The sequence below is a fragment of the Colius striatus genome, chromosome 1 (assembly GCF_028858725.1).
Source record: "Colius striatus isolate bColStr4 chromosome 1, bColStr4.1.hap1, whole genome shotgun sequence".
Lineage (NCBI taxonomy): Eukaryota > Metazoa > Chordata > Aves > Coliiformes > Coliidae > Colius > Colius striatus.
The window spans coordinates 170,717,647-170,744,910 of record NC_084759.1 but is presented as its reverse complement, the minus strand read 5'-3'; the positions used below and the strand labels follow the sequence as shown (position 1 = coordinate 170,744,910).

Sequence of the window (27,264 nt, the reverse complement as noted above, 5' to 3'; positions counted from 1 at the left end):
TTGCATATAAGAACTTGAACCCTCAGGTTCATTGCAGTAGGTTAATTTTTTTTCTGTTGAAAGAGTACAAACTGTGACTTCAAAACAGTTCCAGGAACAGACCTTCACTGCACTCATCAAGTATTTTACTTTACTACTACAGCACACCACAAAAGGTACATTTTTAAACATCATGAAATGCTAACCTTTAACCTTGAAAACCCTTAAATGTGTGTACCAACAATCCCAAGTATTTTAATTGCATAGGCATAATCTACAATTCTGTTTAAACTCCACAAAAAGTTACAACATATTCACATAACTGCATAAAATCTAGAGTTTGACAATCAGGACATTTAGAAGTTCCACATAAACATACAGAATTTTCGTTTTAATAACCAAAAGTAAAACCGTACAAATTACAAGATGACATGTTATATAATTATTACAGGTGGTTAGCACTAAGGAAATAATAAGTAGCACTTGAAACAAGACAATTAAAGGGTACTTTTCAGTACTTCTGAGCATCAGCCTAAACAGCAAAGAGTTTTCTAGTTTCAATGAACAAGCCTACCATGCTATTTTCTTTTATGCTGACTTCTTTCTCTGCAGTTAAAGAAAGAAATTAAATATGCCTAGTTAAGGGGAAAAAAAAAAAGACTCAAAAGAAAATACTGACAACCCTGGTAATATCTGAAAAAAAGAAGTGATGAAGAAGAAACAAATGTCAAAAGTACCCTGAGATAGATAGATAGATAGACAGATAGATAGATAGATAGATAGAAAAAATAAGCTGGGAAAGAAAAGTACTAAGTTTTTCAGATGACCTGGAACTCCATAACTCAACTACAAGGATATTTCCTAAATTTAAGCCACCTACCCAAGGAGATTATTAAAAAAAAAAAAAAATCTCAGAGGTTGTGTTTTTTAAAATCAGTTCAATTACTTCACAAAAAAGAAACAGATGTATAGCAATATAGCTTCGGGCACTACTTACCTGCTATCCTGATCTTTGACAAAAGCAGAAAATAGAATATAGAGCCAACAGCTGAACCTTCCTTTTCTTTCATTTGAAAAATTTATTTTAGTGACAGAGGGCAAGTCAACTGAAAATTAAAGCACTTTTCATATTAAAGTATTCTGAAAAGCAAGAATCAGTTCACACTAAATATTTAAACAAATTGCAGTGAACACATCTAAAATATGTCTAAGCAGAATGATAAAACAGATGCAATATGTAACTCGTGCATGCCTGAATCTGTGGACATGTGAAAGCAACACCTTAGGTCGATACAAAATTTCAAGAACTTTGGGGTTAGTACCTTCAAGACAGACAGAGGAAATAAAAGACACTCACCATAAGAAAAGCCTGAGTTAGTGCCTCATTTTTGTCAGCATTAGTAACAACAATAAAGCTTTGAAATACTAAAGCCTTACAATATTCAAATCAAGATAACATGAAACTTAAGCTACAAGATATATTTGTTCAATAAACAAGTATGAACACACAAAAAAACCACCAGCTGTGTTTTAGAACTCTGTGATTGAGGTGTAAGGAGGTTTCTCGGCATTTTTCTGCTACTAATAATGTTCTTGAATTGAGTAATTATTAACTCACAAGAGCTAAAAGTATAAACCTACTGAATTATCCTTACACATTATCCATTTCATTCTTTCTCTCCTGTCTCCATACAGCCACTCACACCCCAGCTGAAGGCATTTCATCAACTGCTTCACTTTTGACATGCAAATCCTTCAAGTTTATCTGGCTCCTGCACATTTTGCAAACAGTCCTGGTAAGAAGTGAAGTTAAAAGCACTACAAATTATAATTTCAAAACACATTTCTCCAAGAGATATTTCCTCAAGTCCTGCCAAATCATGATGTACGTAGAACCTTTTAAAACACAGTTTACTTAAAGCCTACATCTTATATACTGTTTTTTGGTTTGGTAAAAAACAACTGTATTACAAGAAAAAAAGTCCAGCAATTTACAGGTATATTCCTCACAAAATTTCATCAAATAAATTTGGTATTTTGAAAAGGCTCAGGCTCAAATCTTCTCATTGCATTCAAAAGCATTGTGATATTTACAAAACCAACAGAAAATGTAAAAATACAAAAGAATAAAACTAACAGACATCTGTGAAGGAGGCAAAGTATTTTGGGGCAACAGTGGTGTTCTCTGACTTTTCAGAACAGACCTTGGACTAAGAAGCAGTCTGTTCTAACAGCTACAAGGGCTCAGTAAATTTGCCAGCACAAGTGAATTAACCTCCAGAATCCAGCAGAGTTGCATCCATTTACCAGACAGTGAATTTCACTCCCCAGAGTATTTTCTGTGTGACTACCGCTCTACTTTCTGCCCAGCTGCTGTGTAAATAATCCATTCCTAACACAAAACCAATCCAAATACTTCACTGTAAATGCCACTGAAATTAAATTTTCATCAGAGTAGTAAAATGGTGTGTTTTTTCCACAAGAGTCTTATCTCAGACTCAGGTCCCAACCATGTCATGAGAAGTGTGGATACAAGTGAGGACAAAATCTTGCCAGTAACCAATGCTTTAAAGAGATTTTGAGAATGTAGAGTATAGCAGGGAGCTTGATACAACTCACTTGGAACTATGCTGGCTTCACTCAGATGCCACAAAAACTTCTCAGGTGAAAGATAGCACCTGTTAACACCAGCTCACTGCTGATCTTTAGTGACCAGGAGCTGTCCATGATGGCAAAGAGCAAAGCTGCAGGGGAAACTCCTCTTTGCAATCACAGCACAAAGGATAAAGTATCTGGTTCATAGACGTGACAATCCAAATAGAAGAGAGAAATATAATCCCAATAGTCCACATGAGTGCTACACTTATTTTAATCACAACTGTCAATAAGGCCTCCCACCAGCAAACACTGTTGCTCCAAACCATAAGGCTGTTGCTAACTCAAGGACCCTTGAGGGAGAGGGAGGTTCTTCTCCCTCTCTACTCTGCCCTGGTGAGGCCTCATCTGGAGTCCTGTGTCCAGTTCTGGGCTCCTCAGCTCAAGAGGGACAGAGAACTTCTGGAGAGAGTCCAGCACAGGGCCACCAAGATGATCAGGGGACTGGAGCATCTTTCATACAAGGAAAGGCTGTGGGAACTGGGGCTGTTTAGTCTGGAAAAGAGGAGATTGAGGGGTGATCTTATTAACATTAATAAATATCTAAAGGGTGGGTGTCAGGAGGTTGGGACATCCCTTTTTTCTATAGTAGACAGTAACAGGACAAGGGGTAATGGGATGAAGCTGGAACACAAAATGTTCCAGTTAAATAGAAGAAAAAACTATTTCACTGTTCAAGTGAGGGAGCAGTGGCACAGGCTGCCCAGAGGGGTTGTGGAGTCTCCTTCCTTGGAGGTCTTCAAGACCCACCTGGACATGTTCTTATGTGACCTAATCTAGGTGAACCTGCTTCTGCAAGGAGGTTGGACTAGATGATCTCTAAAGGTCTCTTCCAACACCTACCATTCTATGATTCTATGACCCAACACATCACTTTTCTTCCTGCCTGTGCAGAACACATTTGTCTGACAGACATTTTTGACCACTATTAAAGGATTTGGCATTATGTTAGTCATTATTACACTATCCTAAAAAAAAAAAAAAATACCAGTTATTGTTCTTCATTTGTTTGCCTGGAAAAACCGTTCTCACAAACACTGTCCCACAGTAGAAGCAGCTACACTGTAGAAGAAGCATTGGACGGTTGAAAACCTGGTCTCCATTACAGGCAACAGTAGAAAAACTGGCATTACTTCTACATCTTGATAACTGATATCAATAGAGACAAAAAGGTTGAAACATGAGGAATCCTCTCAGATCTGGCTCCATTAAACACATGCTCCACCACTGATACGCTCATCATTTTTTTTGTTAAATGTAAATATGTTGGGTTTTAATTCACCTAACATTGTGGGATATAGAGATCACATCTCACTGTACATTCACCTACAGTGAAACTGCTTCAGGAAGAAAGTAAACAGCATGGCTCAATAAAAAAATAAGCATTTTATGTAGTGCCCACCTTCATAGGAAAGATAATTGGGAGGACATATTCTGGAATACTTTACAATGCTCAAAATGTTGTCTCTAATAAGGAAACCTTTGTGTTTAGTTACACAATATTAAATCAATTAGCACCTCACAAAATGCTGGCATTAAAAATTCAGTCTTATCACATTGGTAAAAAAGAAATTAGTAATAAGTTTCACTGGCAGTTATTTTTAGACTGCCATCATCATATTTCTATCTGTAACTATATTTCAGGAAATAAAGAAATTAGGTTATTTTGAGGGGGGGAACCAAAAAGAGTTAAATTTTAGTAAAACATTTATGAAACTCCCTAAATGTCTGTGGGATCCCAGTGGGCAAAGAGGATGGCAATACTACTAAAATATTCTCTGCAGCTTTACCTATACCATATCGGAATCTTCTCAGTGGCGATTTTCACTGATAACAAGAAATTAAGTAGGGTACAAAAAAAGATCGTGTCAATCACACCTGTATCTCTCAATTCCTGTGGTAATTTCCAGAGCAAGAAGATAACAAAATACCATGTGAAATATGTATTTCTGTCAAACCTGTCAGCCCCAGTTTACCTGTTCTTTTTTCCCCTTTGTGTGTTCTCTTTAAAATATTTCAGTAATAAGCAAACAACATCGCTTCTAACTTGTGATGCAGAATCGGTGAAAAGCAGCATTAGTACCCATACTGACTTTGAAAAAAAACATTAGATCACCAGTCTCATTCAGAGCCATAAAACCTGGCCACTCTGTACCACAGGACACATCGGAAGGGCTTGTTTTGCCCAGCCACCCAGCACAGCCTGTGCCAGCAGCAATGGGAAGTAAAGAACAATCAGTAGGGTGCTACAGTAATCAAGATTACTTGTATCCAACATAAATGTTACTATTTTACCCTGAATTTTACAGGGTGTCAGGCTCATCTTGCCAGACTGAGAGGCTGAGCGGCTGATTGCCCCATCCCCACCCACACAGGATGCTGACACATCTCCTTTGTCTTCTTTTGCGTAAGTCAGGTTGGACAGTACTCTTACATTTCAACATGCAGAAATTCTAATGGCTTAGGAAAAACACTCAAGCAACACAAAATTTCACAGCCACAAGCATAAGACCCTTGCAGGCAATTGCTGACTCAGTGCATCCTCTCTCATAACCTCCAGCATAATTACACAGGGCTCAGGAACAAGCAATGTGGGGACAGTGTATCGTCAAGCCTTGCCTACTATAGCCACTTGAGCATAACACAGTCATAACACAGCTCTTCTTGGAGAGCCTTGAGCAGTGGCAGCCTAGGGAGTTTTGAATCATACAGAAAAACAACTGTGGTGGTTTGACCCTGGCTGGATGCCAGGTGCCCACCACACCGCTCTATCACCCCCCCACCCCCAGTAAGCCAGGCATATAGGTGTGTGTTTAGATTCAAGACAAGTTGTCCACGTCGAAACTACTAAAGGCTCTAATGCTGAAGCTCCTGCATGTCTGCCTCTAATATTTCAGTGCATAGGAAACTGATCGAGAACTTGTGTCTAGAGCTTACATCCTTCACTGCTCACAGATACTCGCAAAAGCAACTATGCCTGTCAGTAGCAAACATTAGTGGTTCAAATTCTATGCTGTTCCTTGAGGGAAGCTAGAATGTTTGCTGACGTATCAATGTCACCACTCATTGCTGGCAAATGTAACTACACTTTTGGCGAACATTAGCAAAAACTAGTTTACCTCTGCAAAAAGATCAGAAATTGTTTATTTACACACAGAATCTCACATTTTCCTTCTCTTAGGGGAAAAAAAAACTTGGTTATGACCCAGACACAGTAAACTATCACCTCCCAGCAATCCGTGAAGATTGTACTTGATGAAGATTCTGCAACATTATCAAATTCTTTTAATGCTGCAGGTCCTAAAATGCTGTTAACTTGGCTGTGCAGCTCAGAAGAGATGTTTTTTGTTTATTCACAGTTCCTTTTATGCTAAAAGGGCACTAGGGAGCAATTGTTGCCTCCTTTCCTTCCCTGTGTTAGAGCTCTCCTGGTCCCAGCTCGTTTTAAGAGAAGGAATGAAAAAACTGACACAGCGCCTGTGTTCCTCACATGTTGATGAAAACCAGCTCTAGAGCATCAGCTCATCCCACCTGGTAAATTGTCTTCACCAATGCCCAGTTTAGCAAATGGACAAAGACCAACTGTGCAAGACAGTTCACTCAGACCAAGGTGAAAAGAGGCAGAAGCCCTGATAAGGACAAAATACATGTCATTTGTAATTTGTATTTTGTTATTAACATATCTTCTATTATTAGTGTTTTCCAATTTGAGATACATGGTTTGCATAGTGTAACTGACCAGCTGTGTCAATTGTTCCACACTAAGTCTAGGCAACACCTTCAGTGGGTTAGAGATGATTTTTCATGCATGTCTCGAAATGTTTACCCCTAACACCCAGTCCTGATACCTTGGCATTGCCACTATAAGCACATTGTCTCCTCACAAAAGGTTTTCTGCCACCTGGTATATAGTTTAACTTTTCAGCAGGCATGTGACAGAAGTGAGAAAACAGATAAAGCCTTTGCATAAGGTTTCCAATCCCAAACTTTCCTGAGATCCCAAAGTTTACAAATAAATCAGCTAAATGCAAGCACTAAATCTCCAGCACATACTTTCCTCAGTTTCTGAGGATCCTCTTAAGCTCAAGGAAGAGGCTCCTCTTGCCTTACTAGGCCAGAGCTTTAAAGACAATGAATATTTACCCTCAGCCTTTTTTGCTGCAAAAACAAGTTGATTTTTAACATGCACTTGTGAAGAGTATGAAGCATATCCTCTGTTAAAGTGGCCTCATTTGATCAGGTGTAAATCGCTAAGCTCATATAAAGTCATGAAATTCAATAACAGGCCAGTCATTGATTCCAGTTCAGATGAGCAAACTCACGCAGCAGTAACATAAGGGATAGATGCTTGTGTCAGAATATCTTCTATGAGAACATGCTAGTTTTGTATTCACAAAATACTTGCCTATTTTTTTATCACTGAGTCATGGGTTTTAAAACATTTCCTAATATTTCCTTTAAAATGCTTCCTAAAATTCATCCGATTACCCTGTCAAGAACTGAAACGATGAACAGAAGAACAGTCCAGTTATACTGAGGAAGAACAGTCCTTCCTTCTTATTCAATATAACTGGACTACCATGTTTAACAGAGACAGAAGGACTGTGGAAGGCATAACATCTTACAAAAAAAAAATCAAGTCCAAAATATACTTAGACGCCATCTTAAAATTAACAACAAGACACGTTAATGGATCTCAAGCAGTTCCATAGTGAACATACAACAAACACTATTTTCTCTACTCCTGTCAAAGTTGATCAGCTATAAAGTTGAAACAGGAGTTCTACAAAATGTCTTCATTTAACTTGATTAGAAGGGATATTGAACAAAACTGATTTCAGGAACATTTTTGTTCTCGAAGTATTTGCCCAGATGCCACCTCAAAAAGCACTTCAGGTGTTTTATAACAAAATTTGATTTAGCATCTTCAGCAGAAAATTGGGGAGTGGGGAAGTATACCCTGAATTTTAATGACACCATCTTATACTGGTAAGTCTTTACATGTCACTTTTGAAATGACAGGGTGAACTGCATTAGGTGTACATTACAGTTCTTTTACTCAGTTCCTGTCCTCTAAAGGAGAGGACTCCTTGTGATAATCGTGGCAGTGGCAGCCAGAAGCAGCACAGCCACTGCAGAGTACTGCTTGATTACAGAGCAGGCAGTAGAAACCCAGTAACTGTGCTGCAGTATGCACCAAAGAAAAAAAACAGCCACCACTTCATATGTTAAATATGGTTTTAGCCTCTAAAAACCAGCACAATATGATTTTTTACTTTAGTTTAATATTCTACATAATTTCTACCATGAAGACATCTAAAAATACTTGCTGAAATACCACTGCCACCCCTTGAAAGGGAACCTTCTCCACAACAAAGCACTCTCACAAATGCTGAATCCTACATGCACTCATGCTCTGATGCTTAAAACATTAAGCCAGGTTATTCTCCTTCACTCAGAGTATCAATTATTGCCAAGGTGAGCCAACAGCATTAACTATATCTCTGCTACCTCACTCCAGCTAGACCAGTCAATTTCCATTTGCAAAATTCTCTTTTTGTTGATGTTTAGTATAATGTCCATTTCAGCACCAGTTGCAGTAAAAACAAAGATAGACTGAACTAAGGACTTCTTGAGGTAGGTACTCAACAACAAAGGGGAGCTCTGAAGCAAGGAAGGGGCAAACATGGATACCAATATACTACTGTAACCCTTGCTTGGAGCAAACTCAGCTTGTCTGCACAAGGCTATGCCTTCAAAGTCCCAACAGCTTGTCACACCAGAACAACAAAGTTTTTGGAGTTGAGTTCTCTCACTAGAAACATGCCGCTGCAGTAGCACAGCCATCCAGTTCCTGATGTATTAGATGAACTGAGCACCAGGGGGTACAACAGCGTTTGAAGTGCCTCCCACCACATTGGTTTGGACAGAGATAACCATGCAAGTACCAGTGAACCTCTTAATGCTGCCATAGGGGAACAGCAGGATTTCCACGTAACCCTCATATCCTCTCTAAAAAACCCACCCATCTTTCAAGCCTCACATCACAGTGCCTGAAACTTCTGTCTTTTCCACAGCCAAGGACACAAGGCCCTGATCAGCTCTACACAAGTGCATGCATAGGATGCAGAGCTCCTGAAGAGAGGCTAAAAGAAAGCCTATGTGGTTTCAGGGGAAAAACCCTGGGAAAAGATAGTCTGTGCAAACTACTTGTGGCTCACCAAAAGGAAGTCTTTGCCTTCACAGTTTTCCCAGCACATTCAGCAATGACTTCTTTTCCAGTTCAAGTCTGCTGCTACAACTAGACTTGAAATTAAAGCTGCGCAGTAACTGTTTATTATGACAGAGAAGGAGTGTATAGACTATGGATACAATAAACTGAGATCGAAAGGGAAAGTCAGCAGGAAGCCACAGAGAAACTGGGATGATTTAGCTACCCATTTGTTTTCTGAGGTTTTGTTTGGTTTGTGGTTGGGGTTTTTTTACAAATTATTCTTGTAGTGTGCTGTGGGAGTATCCACCAACAAGAAACTTCAGCACTAAATTAATTGAGCAGTTTTGTGTTCTTTCGCAGCAAAGATCAATACTAGCAATCACTAGTCAGACCTGTTGGTGTTCGCGGGGCTGAATAAAGACTAGCTCTTCACATTGGAAGGAAACACTGACTTAAGCAATCAGATTATAGGTGCATAAAATCCAAGAAAATACACACACATTAAGTGTTTCAAACATGCTATGTTAAGTTTTATTTTCTAATATACACATGCATTTGAGATGGACAGATAAACAGACATTTTATAACCTATATTGGAGTGTGCTTATTTATGTGACATAAATACAGTTGTATTACTATTTCACATTCAATACTACTCCACATCTAAACCACAGAAAATTACCAGATACAATGTTAGTTTAAAACAACAGTATCTACATTCACCAAAGTCTTCAGATAGGACAACATACATAAAATGCTCTGCAGAGTAACCAAACAGAAATATTTTCTAGAAACAGCAGAGGGGGATGTTAGCACAACTGGCTTTGAACCAGAATTTAACTGTATCTGTAATTGCCTTTTAACTCAATGCCATACTAAACTCCTATATTAGCTAAAGATGCACCTTCATTTCATTATTGCACTAGCCATTTTTCTGCCTAGTTTGAAAGCTTTATATCATCTATTCCTCATACTCGAGGCTTATTAAATTCAATATTTACTGATTAACTATTTTGACCATTTAATTTTTATTTAAGTCTAAGGCAGAAAAGTTCCAGTAACTGGAATCCTGCTAATTTACTAGCTAAACTTGGCCAATACACAATGCAACATACTTTAGAAGGTAATCATTTACTTAAGGCACAGAGGAACTTCTTTATTTATGCAGCTAAAGTACAATAAAGAAAAGCATCAATGATAAGACTATTAACATATAAATCTATCCAGCCTCATAATGAAGGTGAAAGAGATAAACAGAAAATAAGAATAAAATGAGAACTTTTAATACATCAGTATTCTAAGGGGCATTAAACTCATCAGAGCAAAACCAGTTTCATTGTTTACTTTGAATAAAGACAAGCCCGCATGCTACAGCTCTTGACACAACCTTTATGCAGAATGAAATGAGAAGATCTTTCCAGTTTCTGATGTAGCCAGATTAGACTCTTTCTAAAGTTTCCTCATCTGTAAAAGCATCTGATATATTTTGAAAACTGTCGTCCATCCTATTTCTGCAATTCCTCAGCTACACAGACTCCTGACAGAAAGAAATATGATCACAGATTTCAGTAATGATAGTATTTATGAAGAGGAATGACAAAAAAAAAAAAATCTACAAGCTTTTCACAGCTGCAATACCTGTTCCCATTTCAGCCACTACTTTTATGATGTCATGTGTTTGTGATGAACATCACATTAGGGATAGGATTAACCAGCCAGAAGGATGGCAGCAGTTCTATAACAGACTTCCACCACACTTCCTCCACAGAGCATCCAAAACCTCCTCCTTTTTAACGCTCAGTGAATTTTTGCCCTTAGCTGCACAGCTATCTATCCAATATGACAACAGTAACCAAACCCAAACGTCCTACCCCAGGACCCCCTATGCTACCAAGAAATTAACGACTCCATGTAAATCAGATTTAAGACGACGGGAATAGCTGAAAGTTGCCAAGTGTAAATGATGTACTAGCTTTTTTCCTTTGCCTTGCAGACCAAAGGCTGAGCAGTGACACGACAACCCCTCGTGATGGAAGCAAAGTTACCTTTTTATTACAACAAACAGGCTGATTATTTTTGAAGAGTGACCAGAAACCATCAGCCTTCCCACAGCACCCACGCTTTCGCCAGGGTTTAGGGAACCGAGGCCGCTTCGAGCCCGACGGCGGAACTGGTGGGGCAGCTCCCGCGAGCACCGCTCCCGCGAACACCAGGGGAACAATCGCTGCCACCCCGAAGTGGGGGTTCGCAGCTCCGCCGTGCAGGCGCCTGCCAGGGAGGCATGGGACAGGGCCAGCCGCCCCCTGCGACGGCCCGGCGGCAGAGCTCCGCGCAGGGAAGTTTCGCGAAGTCACTTCGCAGCCCCCTCCCGCACCGGCTCACGCCCCCCTGCCTTTAGGAGCCAGACCCAGGGGAGCGTGGGGTGTCGGCACCGCGGAGAAAAGTTAGTTGCTGCCGGCGCGGAGGCGGCGGGGCCCGGTCCGGTGTCTCCCCGCCCGCACCAGCCCCCAGGGACCAGCCTCCCGCCGCCGCCCCGCGCCCTCCCGCTCCTGCCGCGGCGGCGGAGCAAGATGGAAGGCGCGGGGCCGCCCGCCCGCCCGTTCCCCCGCGGGGCGACTGCTGCCATGCCCCGGAGATGAGGCGTAGAGCCCAGCGGCGCGGCAGCCCTCCGCCCCTCGCGGCGACTGCCGCCGCCGGGGCTCCGCACTCACCTCGCTCCGGCTCGGCTTGCAGGCAGATAGGGATGTTCTTCTTCCAGCCCGGCATGGCTCCGCGCTCCCCGCTCAGCTCTGCTGCGGCGGCGGCGGGAGGGGTCTCATGGCAGGGAGAGGCGGCAGCGGCGGCGACCCGCGCTCGGGGGGAAGTCGGCGGCTCCGGCGGGCAGCGGCAGAGGGGCGGCGGCCGCGCGGTGGGAGGGAGGAAGGACGGGGGGGAGGGGAGGCGGCGGAGCTCTGCCGGCGTGGGGGACGCGAGGGAGGAGGGAAGGGCGCGGGGCGGGCTCGCCCGGTTCAGCCGGGGACAGGAGGGAGTGGGCGGGGGGATTGCTGGAGAGGGAGGTGCAGAGGGGCGCCCAGCAGCGTCCCGAGCCGCCCGCCGGCAGGTGGGACCGCCCGAGCCGCGGGACGCACAATGGAGGGCCGGCCGTCGGGCGGCCCCGGCCCGGCCCAGCTCCGCTCAGGCGCGGCGGGGCCAGGTGGGGCGGGGCGGGGCGGGACGGGGGCCGCCGCTCGGCCGCCAGGTGCGGGCCGGGGCCTCCGGAGCGGGCGCAGGCCGCGGAGAGACTCTCCGCTCTGCCCCCCGCCGTTCCCACGCCGCGGGCGGAGAGGGGGCGGGGGGGGGCCGCGGATGCAGCCGTGACACGCGTGTCACCAACTGCGTGGACGCAGCGGCTCGGGAAGCGCACGCCCGCGGGGCTGACGGCTCCTCCCGTGTGGAAGGATCTGAGTTTTGCTCCCTCCGGACTCCCGAAGTGCGGGGGGCCCAAGTGCGGGTGCGGCGTGAAGGGCCGTCCCGCTCGGCCTTTCGCCTCGGCCGGCGGCTCTCGGCTCACGGATGCGGCAGGGAGATGAGCTCTTGCTGGCGCCCACGTGTGCGAAAGCTTGGAAATAGAGTTCAAATACCAGCAGCTCCCGAGGAACGGCCCCCGCATCCCCCTGAGCCACTAAACCAGAACTCGCACCGTAAAGAGTCCGGGAGCCAGTGGTGACATGTCAGATTTCTGGCATTATTACAGCCAGTTCCTTGCGACCTTTCAACCAAAAGACCTCGAGTGTCGCTACTGAAATTGTTTCTAACACAGACGGGTCCTAATAGGAAACCAGTGCTGCAGTGATTAATATTGCTTTCCTTTTTTACAGGAAAAAAAAATCGACCAACCAAAACCCATACAAAGTGCCAGACTCAAATGTTATTTTGAAATAATTATAGTAATATAAGTGAAGCTACTTCTTTTCCCCCAAGACACTTGTGGGGGTGGACTGCTATATGAGCTTCATCCTACCTAACAGTCATGTTCTGATTTTTGTATTGTCTGTCATTTCTTCATATTTATAGAAATTATGTAATTTTACATGGCCAAACAACTCCATTCAACCCTTCATTCAGATGAAGATTTGAAGAGTTTCCTGGATTTAATTTCTGCTGCAAACATAATGACAGTTTCCCGACACAGCATTTTTCTGCCTTGACTTTGTGCCAGTGCATCAATCAGAATGTGTGTCTTGATACTCGTGAAAGCACCTTGATTAAAGTCCTGTTGATGAGAGCTGCAGCTACTGGCTTTGCCTTGACCGCACTTGGGCCATGGTCCCATCATTGGTAATGCTGTAGTCACGTGTGGCAGAACCACCAAGCGATACCAGTAATCCAAATGAGGAAGGAATATGCATATCCTGGATCTCTGCTGATGTGAGAGTGTACAATAAAGAGTTGCCTCTGCCAGGAACTCTCCTGCTACCTGTGAAACAGGCAGTGCCTGACCTAGAACAAAACCCAAGAGCATGATGCTCACAAACCAAAAACATTTTATCAAGTTAGAAGTGTCAGATCAGGTTTATGTCAGGTTTGAGTCATGTCATTGCTGATCATAGAGTCATACAGAATCATGGAATCACAGAATGGTTTGGGTTGGAAGGGATCTTAAAGGTCATATAGTTCCAACCCCCACACCATGGGCAGGGACACCTTCCACTAGACCAGGTTGCCCAAAGCCCCATCCAGCCTGGCCTGGAACACTTCCAGGGATGAGACATCACTCTGGGCAACTTGTTCCAGTGCCTTGCCACCCTAATAATAAAGAACTTCCTTACAGCTACTCTAAATCTACCCTCTTATAATTTAAAGCCATTACCCCTTTTCCTATCATGACATGATCCTGTAAAAAGTCCCTCTCTGGGTTTCCTGTAGGCCCCTTTAGGTACTGGAAGGCTGCTCTAAGTTCTCCCCAGAGTCTTGTCCAGGCTAAATAACCTGATATATAGCCTGATATTCTCACTATTGAGAGCTAAATGTGGCTTTCCTGCATCTTTGATCCAAAGTATTGCATCCTTTCTTCAAGACACGTAATATTCTCCTTCCTTTCACGGGGCAGGGAGGGGGGAAAGGACTGGTATTTCTAAAGAAAAATGTAAGTGTGCATGTGAATTTCTAAGCATTATAAAACAAAGATCTCCAGCCAGATTCTTTGCTCAAAGGGCAAAGCTTCCAGAAGATGTCTTTCGAGCTTGCAGGCAGAGCAACTGCACTGCCTGAGGCAGGTTCAGAGGAAAGAGAGAGGGACAAGACTCTGCATCTGCTCAACCCAGCAGGCACCCACACAGGGAGCAGGTGCTGAAAACTGTCCCAAGAGTCGCTGGAGAATACAAACCCAGGAAACAGATTTCAAGGCAATGAAGTGGTTTAGAAGCCATACAGCTACTTTTAAAAAATCACTTTGGCACTTACTTTTCTAACCTCTGTCATTTCTTGAAAGAAAACTCGGCTTTCAAGTGCTATAGGATGAAATAAAACTTCAGATGATTGTGTATCTTCCACGTCCTAAATCTTACTTACTACCTCTGACATCCAGCTCTTACTCACAGCCTTTCCATTTTGATTGAAGAAAAACAAACATTGAGCCTTAACACTGTAGTTCTGATCCTCCAGCTGATTTTTTGCCAGCCCTGGAGTTCTGCAAAATTGCAGGTCATAGGAATAAAGTAGTAGATTGCCCTACTCTTCAGTCCACAATAACCCATTTTCCAGCTTTTTTGTTTTGTTTTAATAGTACCATCACTTTGAATGTGAGCAAAAATTCCTTAGGATGGAATGTGGAATTTTTCAGGGTCCTGCAGGAGTCATAAAATCCCAGCTGCTTATCTGGATTTGTTCCAGAAATGTGGGATAAGTAATAATTTTTCTCAATATTGCTGTCTTCTCCAGAATAATACATACTAAATAGCTGACAATATTCACATAATTGAGTGGAATATGTATGCTTCTCTCTGTCTTATGCAAGACTTTACAAATAAATCCTTTCAGGCAATGACACTCTGTAATTCCCCATTTCTGTGCTACAGGAAAAGCTTGCATGGGTGCCTGGCTCAAGTTAATTTAATTGCATTTTCTTACTCACATGAGCTGTTTTACACCGAACAACTGCTTCTGAGTATCCCTATGCTAGTAATGGAAGAAAGCAGTCACCTGATTTAGATGTGCATTTTATGTGAATACATCACACCAGGAGCAGATAAACTTCTTGCCAGTTCTTTTCTGTCTACGGCTATTACCCTCAGAGAATTTTAAATTAATCGAATCTTGATTTTCAAGGAAAGATCCTTTCTTCTTACTTGATGTTGCAGCATGAAGGTCATCTGAAGCATATGTAATAACGCCCTAGAATTAATCAAAGCAAAAGAAGCATAATATTCCCAAGGAAAGATTTTATTCTGTGAGTGCTCCAAAGAAGAGATTCTTTTTTTTTTCCCTTTTTTTCTTTTCTTTTTATTCCCCTGTTCTTATTTAGTCCCTAAAAGCTGGATAGGAGAAATCTGCAGATAGTGAGGCTGAGGGTTCAGTTTTGGAGGACTGGAATGTTTCTCAGTAACTATAGATTTGAACCAACAATTACCTCCAAGTTACAAGAAATGCTTCAGCTTTCAGGTCTTTGAACTTTGCTTTTTTGTCTCAGTGACTGACACTCACTATCCATGTTTGCATACATATTTGTGATTAACAAGAGCTTTAGAAGGTGGCAAAGATAATATCTCCTGCAAATTGCAATCCGGAATGACCTGAAATAACTTTGATAATCATAAGATTTTTACAACTTCTATAGGTTACTGGTCATTCGAGCTCTGGAAACTTACATATCATTCTGAACAGATGGAAAATGCTTGAGCCTACCACATTGTTGTTGGTACCTCTACAGTATTTGCCTGTGCCATCTGGGAGGAAGGAAGAGAAGGTTCTGATCTTTCTAGATGGATCAGTCACCAACGCGTGCCTGAGACTCGAGCATCCCTGCTAAGGGTTACATAAATGTGTATGAGGCATATTGAAATGTGATATGTTTTCATTAACTAATCTTGCCAGAACTGAGCACTGGACAAACCAGAGGTGCACTCTATACAGCATTGTCTTCCCTCTATGCTGCTCTTTCGTTTTCTCTTTCTTTTCCTTTTATTAAAAAGATGAAAAACTTGAAAGCTGTTTTTCACATTGCTGAGTATCAGATCAAAAAGTTCCTAGATGGGACATAAGGAATATACCAACAACTGATTTTTCTATATATTTTAGCACTTTTCTTAACAAATGTTAAGAAAAAATAATAGAACATCCTGCTGCAGAGCAGTAGCCATTTGTTCTCATCCTCAATGAGGAGTAGCCACCTTAGTAACCACAGAAAACACAGCCCCTTTTGCTCACTCTGTTTATGGCCCCTTGAATGTCTCTCAGGTTGGCAAAGTGGCAGACTTCAGCACGAGGGGGATGTCTGATCCTGCACAGATTAGCTCTTCAGGTGTAAGGTGTATTCAAGAGAAGTAGGATCATACCAGCATGGAGACCTGAGGTGACAAGCAATGGCTACAGATCTCCTGTCCCAAGAGGCAGATGCGTTTCATGAGCTTGCCCTAAGCTTTTGGTAAAGGGACACTTACGCCCTGCAGTAGAAGCAGTTGCCCCATAAAGGTGTTTACCCCCAAATGCTGTAAGTTCATGACTAGTTCAACACTGGCAAGTGATTATTTCTGGGCTAGCGAGGATGTGTGAGATAATAAATCATGTAACTTTTGTGGATAATGGCTATAACTAATGTGCCTGAAATAGCATCTGGCTTTCCAATAATGGGCTTCCCAAAGTGTGCTGAGTGTCATTAATAGTATTCACGGGTGCAGGTCACTGCTTTTTTTGCCAGAAAAAGCAAGTAATACATTTATCAGAATTCATCGCAGACAGGCATCTAAACGAAAAATGCACGAAAGGCACATGGAGAAAGCATATACACCTTGGGAATTTCAGGGGCCAAAATGTGTTTGTTTTGCATGGGCTGTTCTCTAGTACTGCATCTTCTGGAGACACCAGAGCAAACCCTGGCAGGCTGCTGTACAGGAGAGCCGAAAGCACAACTGGCACCTCTGTGCTCCCATTCAGGTAGCACACCAAGAACAGGCAAAACCAGCACCCCAGGAAAAAATAGCTTTGTGAAACTTAGCACTCAGGTTACATGTAATCCTTGCCTTTCTAAGGACAGATTGTCAATCAATATGTCTGGCCTGTCTCATTTTCTCTGTCCCTCCATGAATCTGCCTTGGATCATGGAAGACTAAAGGAGAAAGAGAAAATACATGTCTTCTCTAAAACTAAGGCAAAATCCCATTCACTAAATGCAGCATTCTCGACAATAACAATCTCATCAGACACAGTGAAATCAGAAATCATTCCCTGGTTATGCCTGTATCAATGAATGGCAGTTACCAGGGTCTGGATTTGATTCCTCCAGGTCCAGGTCATCTTCAGTCTTTTCCCTAAGCCACCCTCATCCCAGGATGCCTCACTGTCCATTCTTTTTTGCAGGCTGATCCTGAACTTTTAACTTCCTGAGTTGTTCCCCAAAATGCATTCCTTTTCTGCTGCAGCCTTTATCTCCTCTCTGTAAAACTCAGCTTGACTGTGTTGGGAACCATGCCTTAAAAGGAAAGCTGACCACAGAAATTACATAGAATTCTGGAGCCTTCCTCCAGACAGGCAGCAGAGCACTAAGTTGTGGATATCATGCAGTTTGGTGCACCCAAATGGGACTCTACAGAGGCTTGTGATCAGCAGCACTGAGTCCAGATGGTGGTCAGTCACTAGTCATATACCTCAGGGTTTGGTACTGGGACCAATATTGTTTAACATCTTTAATGACCTGGACAAGTGGACAGAGTGCACTCTCAGTGCGTTTGCTGGTGACACAAAACATGGCTACACCAGATGGTTGCTCTCCACTGATAGGGACCTCGACAGCTTGGAGAAATGGGCAAAGAGGAATTCAATGAAGTTCAGCAAAGGGAAATGCAAAGGCCTGCACATGGGGAGGAGTGACCCCATGTACCTATCCAAGCTGCTGGAAGGCAGCTTGGCAGAAAAGTAGCTGGAGGTGCTGGTAGACACGCAGCTGACAATGAGACAAAGAAGGCTGACAACCTCCTGGGCTGTACCAAGCAGAGTGCTGGCAGCAGGCTGAGGAAGGTGATCCTTCTGCTCTGCTCAGCTCTGGTGAGACACTGGAGTATTGAGCCCAGTTCTGGGCTCCCCAGTGCAAGAGAGATATGGACATGCTGGAGGAGTTCTATCAAAGGGCCACAAAAATGATTATGGTTATGGAGTACCTGACATATGGAGTGTGAAAGTAAGAGAATTGAAGCTGTTTATCCTGGACAAGAGGCAGTGGCAGGAGAATATCATCCACATGTGTAAATATCTAACTGGGGCAAGTAAAGAGAACGGAGCCAAACTGTTCTCAGTGGTATCTAATCAAAGGTCAAGAGGCAATGGTCACAAATCGAAATACAGGAGATTCAGCTTAAGCATATGAATATTTTTACTAGGAGAGTGGTAGAAGGCTGATGGAGAAGGAAATGCTTGCAGGTGTCAGTATGACTGTGATTTGTGGAGTTTCAGTATCAGCAGTAGTTTGGGCACATTGGCAATGTAGATATACTGGTTAGGGGCTTAAATTACACCAAAAATCATTAGGTACTTTCAGATACTTTTGAATGTTTTCCCTTATACCTGTTTTAGCTGCTTACTTATGAAAGTTTTAAGTAATTCCAGTTTTTAAGGGCCTTTTCTAGTTAATGCTCTAATTTTATTTATACTTCAATATCAGCACAAAAAGGCAGCAATAATTCAGACTATTTAATATTTACATAATTTGCTTTCTTCATTACATTGGTAATTGTGTAGCCCTTTGCAACTGATTTACAAAACTCATTTTTGTGCAAACAAAACAGTTACAAGCACTAATTAGAGTATTTTATTTTAGCAGCACATAAAAAACAAATTTTTCAAACTTGGGTACCTATGTCAGTCCAGAGCTTGCTTAAAGCCTCAGCATACTGGGAAGCAGTGTCTCTTGATTTTGGAGTAGGTTACAGGAACAGAAAAAGACAAGTAGGTAGCTCAGGAGGTCTGACATCCAAGAGTGGTTATATGTCTGTGTGGCACAAGGATGCTGGCATGACCAAGTCTGTAAGCTAACTGTAAGCTTGTTTGCTATAGTTCAAGAGTCTGAGATAGGACATTAAAAATATTGTCTTCTAAGGGAGATAGAGAAAATCTTCTTGCTTCCTCAAAACATGAGACAGCTAAATCCAAAGGCGCACAGATGCACAACATAGGCAATGGGTAGGATGGAGATTCCTAAAGCCACAAACACAATCTGTAAAAGTTCTGCCTCCCCTTTTGGTTATTTGGAAGGCTGTATCTACCAAAGTGCTTATTGTATGGAAATTTCTGATACCGAGCGTATATGGAATTGCTGCAAACTTGCCTAAAGTAATTGTGCTCGTGTTTTATCTGATTCCTAAATTTGTTTGGGACTAACAGGCCAGGTAACCCAACATACAACTTCCTTAAGGACCCATTTCCACAGGCAGGCTCACGCATCCTCACTAGCCCAGAAATAATCACTTGTCAGTACTGAACTAGTCATGAACTTACAGCAATTAGGGGTAAACACCTTTATGGGGCAACTGCTTCTACTGCAGGGCCCAAGTGTCCCTTTACCAGAAGCTTAGGGCAAGCTCATGAAATGCATCTGCCTCTTGGGACAGGAGATCTGTAGCCATTGCTTGTCACCTCAGGTCTCCATGCTGGTATGATCCTACTCCTCTTGGATACACCATACACCTGAATAGCTAATCTGTGCAGGATCCAGCATCTATCTCACAGAACATCTGCCTGTTGTACGAGCTCTTGGCAAACATAGAAGACAGGTGGAATGAACAGCAGTGAGATGGAGGGAAGGAAAACAACAAGTGCGCAGCCTCAGGAGTGCCTCAAGTAAGGCTAGAGCTGAATTATTCACGGGTACAGAAAAGATGGACTCAGTTTTACACAGTAACGTACGAAATATTTCCTAACATGGATGTAAGTTTTGTGACACCTTGCATCCCAGCATCCCCAATACCAAACCTGTACAACTGTAGCATGAGGGAGGAAGAGCCCTCAAGAGGTATGAGTAGGCTCTACACTACAGGTGTGAAAGACTCCTTGTGCCAGCAGAAGCAGATAAGCTGGAATACAAAAGCATGTGGCAATGTAAATGTGCTCCAAATGCCTTTCGAGAATGGGACCTCAGCTGCTTAGATGCATTTACAGTTTTTAAGTTTTACTCCAAATCCTAAAGAAAAGGTTTTCATTTTCTACCTACTTTAACAAACAGCTACAAAGCTGGTGCTCAGCTAAGGTGCTTATCAGAAAAACACTGGTCACATGGTTTCATTTTTCAAAATGTAGATTAAACTCAGTCTTTTAAGGAAATTCAGTATCATTAATGCAAATTTATGTGAATTACACTATTATCTGCATCTCCTACAAAATACAGCACATTGAGTTGATCAGAGAGAAGCTTTTTCTGAGGTATTTAGATAATGTAATGATCTTACAGAATGTGTTTGTAACCCTTGCAGTAGACAAGGAAGAAAACCTGCAATTATACTTTACAGCAGCAAAGACTGTTACATAAATTGTTTAAAACATTCAAAGAACATTAAGATTAGAGAGGTACAATAAGTATTTTATCACAAGTTTTCTACAAAGAAGACATACTATTTAGTACTAATTACTACTATTAGCCAATGCTAACAGCCCTGACCCAGAAGAGGATGTAAGACAAACCTAAGTTTTATTAGATGATTAATTTCACCAAAGGGGTGAAAAGAGCTATCTTGAATCAGTCAGTCCAGCAGGCTCTGTGTAAAGCAATACTCACAGTGACCCATACAGAGTCATACTCTCACTTTAAAACAAAAAGGGGAAGACATCACATAGAATAAACTGATATGAACTATCCATATCTGTTATGTTTCTCCTTTGGACCATCATAAGATGTAGTTGCTTGATCATAAGCACAATCCAATTATAAATCTTTTTGGTTCTCAAACTACATACTGCTACATATCTTGCCTTAACCATCTGCATAAAGCAGCACCACTTCAGAGCTAAAACTAGCAGCATGTTTCACTATCGTAAAGTCTAGGTAGTACTGCTGGGGTTCTTCAAACTTAGAAAGTGCAAAACTGGGTCAGAAAAATACTGATTTTAATTATAAATTGAATCAATTGTACCATCGTTATATATGTGTTGTCCTGTTCCCTCATAAATATGTCCAAGTTGATTAAAGATTTATAAGAATCTCTTAGTAATCAGAATTTGAATATAGTTTAATTTTTAACAAAAAACATTAAGATCTTGTGTTTTGCTTATAGATGCAAAAGACATGCATGTGCTATCTTCTTTGAATTTTGTAGTCTGTAGTTTACTTGCTGATCAGATCACTCTGAAAAGGAATGTTGGATTTCTGCAGCACAATTAAGTCTCTCCTTAGTTTGACCAAACTAGGTAACCATCCAGTCGCACTTGGAAAGTATCTATTTTTTAATGCACTGCATTTTGCTTTTAGCACTCTTCAAATATAGTACTACTACCAATAATAGTAATGATTAATTGTGACAGACTTTTTAAGGGTTACATTTAAGGATCTTAAATGTCCTTTCCTTTAGCTGTGGCTCGGACAATGAAGTGTTCAACTGTTAATATCAAGAATTTGTACATTTGAGTATTCAACCATGTTTGTACCCATGCAAACCTATTAAAGTTAACTGGACAGAAGAATATGGACCATTGGTTACCCCCATTACCCATTTATGGTATGATTATTTTTAGCTCACTTGTTTTTCAAAATATGTGCTGAGAATGCTAATTTTGCTGCTTCCTCTCTTTTTGTCATCCCTCTGCTAAAAAGCTTAAACACATGCCGTATTTACTGCACATTTTCTTTTGCCTTGAACATTTAGGTGCCCCTTCATAACTAATATGATCAATTGTTATGGTAAACATCTTTTTTTTGGCAACCAATATAGTAATTTCCACTTGTGTAGGAAATCAAACACAGTTCACAAACTACTGGTACAACTGTTTATAGGTACTAAAAGTTTAAAATAGTAAATTTTACATTTAAAGAGAATAAATGGAAACTTTTTTTTCAATCAAGTCTGAGAAAACAAATTTAGAACTAAAAGTAGCTGTTACCATGACACAGTCCAAATGTTTAGGGGTAAAAAAAATACCACCAACATTAAAATAGCTGTGTATTTTTCGGAAACTTGAACTGTTTGGTAACTACTTGATCATTTCTCAGTGGAGACTGTCCTGGAAGAAGCCAGGTGGTCTCATCTCTGAAAGAGGAGGAGATGGGTACCTAGCCTGCTGCTGAACAGAACCTTCAGTGCTGGAAACCTTATTAAAGATTGGTCTAGAAAATGAAGAAATGGAGGGTAACGATAATCGAGTAACATTTGCCTGCCAGAGAAAGTGACACCTCTATGGCAGCCAATGCAAACACGTAGCTTTGAACCTTCTCTTGTATAATGTAATAAGCAGACTGATATCAAATAATGTTTTAATAGAACTTTGTAGCCAGTAATTTTCACTGTCATCCAACTTGAAGGTAGCATGATATTATGCTACTTGGGAAAGTTTTTTATTTCCCAGCCTATTCATTGTTTTCTCTCCTACAAGGTTTCTGTACAAAAATACCAGAAACCAACAACAAAGACTGACTCAAAAAAACAAAACAAAAAATCTTTGATGCCCATTTGTGACCCATCAAATAGATTACAGACACCAAAACAGTGTGACGGCAATGTCTCAACAACAAAGTAAAGAAGTTGAAACTGCACAAACTGTGCAGAGAGGGTCTGCAGTTTTATAATGCAATAAAGTGTCTCATTAAAAGAAGTCTAGTAGAACCAGAAATTGCAGCTAACCATTTCTGTGGATCAACAAATCAGCTGTTATAAACAATTAAAATGTAATGTTTCAACCCACTCCAGTGGCTTGTAATGGTTATTTACATTGGAAGTTTTCTGGAGGAAAATACCCCAGTTCAGATTTATCAAAACAATAGACTCTGAGGCCTCTGAAAGAAATCCAGTGTTATACAGTTCACCATACAAGGTTTCTGAGGGAGAGAATCATCTAGGGCAGCATTTCTGACAGCATTTCACCCATCACTGGCTTCCTTCCTATTCTCTGTCCAAAGAGACATACCTCATACAGGCAGGTACCAGCAGGCAAGGGTCCAGGCTGCAGCATGGCACTACCACTCCTGACCCATCTCCCAGGGCTGCCACAGCTCAGAACTCGTAGGGTCATTGCTTTCTCATTCAACTATTAGCTAAACCTGGCCTGACAAGGTCTGTAACATTTTCCAAGACACACAGCTAGTACAATCTGTCTACTTAAACAGCACGCCTCAACTCATGTTGGTGGTAGTGCAGATTATGCTGTCAGGGCACAAATACAGGTAATTCAGACCTATGCTTGTGCTTATGAAGCACTCACATAAGTCATGCCACTGCCACATTCTTAGATTTCAACACGGAAATTCACTGGTGCAGGAGAGGCAGCCATCAAGTAGAGGATTCTGCTCTGCTTATGTGTCACCTTCTTGTTCCTTCTAGCCCAGTGAGACTCTGAGATGTGTCTTCAGGGTCTGAAAAGAGAAGATCTAGAGCTCTCTCACACTCCTGAGTGAAAAAAAAAACCAAAACAGAGGGAGTCAGTAGAAGTTATTGTTAACAGAATGAGATAACACTAATGCTGCTACTGTAGAGCTCAAGCACCCTTCCCTGCAATGGTTGGCTATGAACTGGGCAAGTGTTGAGCATAGCAAACCTAGACCAGGTCTGTGAGGGAAGCGACTGTCCCTTGCAGCAGCAGCAGTATCAGGACCATGTGACAGTGATAGGTAGCACAGATTTGTTTCACACAGGATCAAAACCAAGAGAAAACCATGGACTGTGTATAAAAGAATTACTCTGTTTCCACTGCCTCTCCCCGGCAGACCTCTGCCAATGATATTTGGACAACAGTTTTCAAATACGAGCGTCTCTGGCAAACTCCTCCCCTCCAGCCTCTGTACCTAGACATTTATGGAGCATTTGTGGTCAGTGAGTAAATAATCACTGTCTGCATTTAAATATAGAAGGTTTCCGAAGGATATTGCTGCCCATGTTTAAAAACAGAGCACACAAGCTCACTGTAAATTTTTGGTGGCTTTGCCAAGCTGAAGATCCTGGATTTGCTTTCCCCTGACTGAAATAATAAATCTTTAAGGTGCTGTCGTAAAAGCACTGCCTGCAATTGCTAATTCACACGGGAATGGTAACAGAAGGAAAAAAGTAAACAGCCTACCATGATAAAGAAAGTTCAGTATGGTAAGAGTTCAGAGTACATCTTACTCCATCTTTTTCTTTGCTATATGCATCACAATTCCTATGTGATAGTTTATACAAGTTGCAAATTCTGGTTTTGAATAAAAGGGAGCCTGTTTAGTATACGTGTCACTTTACTTGCTCTCATGCCATGAACATGGTACTGGGTTTGGTTGAAGATGTGATGGATGGCACTTGCATTTCTTTACTCACAGCAATGGCATCTCATTTTAACATGGTATGGCTAGGTGGCAAGGAAGGCTTCTGCTCATCATATCCTGCCAGCAGTTCACTGGTTTTGCTCTGTGTCGCTCCCCTTGTAGGGAGATGAGTTTCCCCTTCCCTAAAGGCAACAAAATAGGCACAGGAGATGGGTCTTCAAGGGTGCATGGGTATGGGGGACATAGGGGGGCCTTCAAGGACTGAGCTTGCAGTCCTGCCAAAACCCTGTGCACTCAGGAAGCAGGTCCCTGAGGGATTAGAGGATTAGCTTTAGAGTTTACTAAAGGAAAGACTACTTCTGTGGGATTTCTTACAGCCCAGGAGGTCTCTGCAGGACTGAGAACAGGCCCAAAGGAAAAATCTCAAATTACAAAAATGCACTTGGCAGGCAAAACAGGGAAACCATTTACAAACTCTTGCACCAACATTTTGTCTTAGCCAACAGCTTGCCATTTGGGGAAAAAAAAAAAGTTTACAGTTGCAATTTCAGTTCAAACAAAATGCTACATTTAAAAGCTGAAAACTATCTTTGCTGCAGTTGGATGGCCTCTTCTAAGAGGAGAGGAGATGTATTCACCTTGGACTTCTGACTGCTTTGAAGTCCTATTTTAAATAGCAAAGGAAACGGAGATGACCAGAAATTCTGTAGAAAGTGGTATAGCTATTGAAGTACATAACAAAATGAAATCAATTAGAAAATAAGATCTATATGTAAAACATCTTGAAAGATTGTTGATGCTGGAATTTTACTTCTAGAGGTTTGATTTCCACACTGTAGTTTCTTTCCACACAGTTTCTTTCAGGTTATTTTGTTCCCATTTGCCAAATTTGCAAATCTTAGCTGGTGTCTGAGAAATAAACCCCAGAAGATTGTATTAAAGTTCTAATGAATGATGAATTATAAGCCCAAAGTGGTTACAATTTGTTTATGGATAGGTATAGAATGTCATTGAACAGCTGGAAGCCAATAAGAATGATAATTTCCCAAGTCTGGGTATGAATATACAGGATGTTTCTCCATAGACTGCTGAAATACCAAGAGTACATAATCACACTGGGGAAATAAATTTTACTTGCATGCTCTACATGAACTGTTGACATGCGTTTCTCCATGCCAGAAAAATTAAGGAAAATGGGGCAAATATAGATCCTTCACTGGGAAATTATTTTGTTTTTTGCAAAATGGCAACAAATATGTTCCTCCTGCATCTCTTGAACAATAGAAAACATCCACTAGAAAATCTTGAAAACAAATACTGACAGGGCATGTCACGTATTTCAAAACAAGCACATTCTTCATATCAGGCAAGCTCTAGAAATACAATTTAAATATATGAAAGATATGTAAATTAATACATCCCTTGTATCTCTATGCACATATGAATTTACTGTGTTCTTTAAAGTTTATTGAGCTTTGCCTTAATGAACAAAAGGCTGCATGTCAGGAATGCAGAGTTTAGATGTTTCAGAGCCTGCTATATTCATGTGTGAGCTTGTCTTGCCATACTTGAATATATAAAACACTCATAAAAACAAACAAAAAAAAGAGGCAATTCTACACTTAAAACAATTTTAATGACTTTTATCAGAAGGGGCAAAGACATGTGGTTGAATAAGAATCACCTCTCAAGAATTATGGAAAGTAGCTTTGAAAAGTGAGAGAAAAGGGGCTATTGTAGAGTGGTGTAAAGAGTGCTTAGGAGAACAGTGTTCTAATTCTGCCCTTTCTTCTCTTCCTCCCTTCTTCCATCTTTCTCTCTAAGAATCCTCTTCCCCACCCCTATCCACCTCTGTGCCTTTCAGTCTCATCTGTCCCAGGGACCAGCATCCTTCTTATTGTTGCTCAGAGCCCTTGGCTGTCTAGGTGCTGGCAAAAGTCACCTTGTGAGCTGAGAAGGGAGGAAGAGGCAGAGAAATCTGGGGGAAGCTACTGTAATATTCCTAGTCCTATTACACAAAAAGATGGGCCACCAAGATGATCAGGGGACTGGAACATCTTTCATACGAGAAAAGGCTGTGGGAACTGGGGCTGTTTAGTCTGGAGATGAGGAGATTGAGGGGAGATCTTATTAACATTTATAAATATCTAAAGGGTGGGTGTCAGGAGGTTGAGACATCTCTTTTTTTCTATAGTAGCTAGTAACAGGACAAGGGGTAATGGGATGAAGCTGGAACACAAACAGTTCCACTTAAATCTAAGAAAAAACTATTTCACTGTGAGGGTGAGGGAGCCCTGGCACAGGCTGCGCAGAGGGGTTGTGGAGTCTCCTTCCTTGGAGGTCTTCAGGACCTGCCTGGACATGTTCCTATGCAACCTGATCTAGGTGAACCTGCTTCTGCAGGGGGATTGGACTAGATGATCTCTAAAGATCCCTTCCAATCCCTACTATTCTATGATTTGATGAAAAGCCTTCCTTCTCCATATGCTTGGCTCTGATTCTAAGACCAGCATTGTCGGACTGGAGACACTGGTGTTGGGTCTCGGTGAAGGTTTTATTTGACATGACCAGAGAAGTGGACAGCAAGTGTACAGGTGTTCACCATGCCCAGGAGGTGTGTTTTGCTTTCCATATAATCTGCCAGTACAAAATGAAGATCCCACCTCAAAAGCTTCCCTGCCCACTGTGGCTGTAGTACACAAACAGCGCAATCTGTCATTCATAAATTCCTGTACATCAAAGCAATATGAGCACTGCAGCTCTGCATATTTTTCCCTTTGGAAAGAATCTGACT

General features: G+C 41.7%; 1 protein-coding gene across 1 annotated transcript in view; it reads right to left on the bottom strand.

Annotated features, from left to right (window-relative positions):
- Window positions 1-11,738, bottom strand: part of GRIP1 (glutamate receptor interacting protein 1) — a 323,990-nt gene extending 312,252 nt beyond the window's left edge. Inside the window, exon 1 of the mRNA XM_062016662.1 lies at window positions 11,560-11,738. Coding sequence (XP_061872646.1) covers window positions 11,560-11,614 — 55 coding nt within the window. The 5' untranslated portion in view covers window positions 11,615-11,738. The remainder of the gene's footprint in view (window positions 1-11,559) is intronic.
- Between the last annotated feature and the right edge of the window lie 15,526 nt (window positions 11,739-27,264).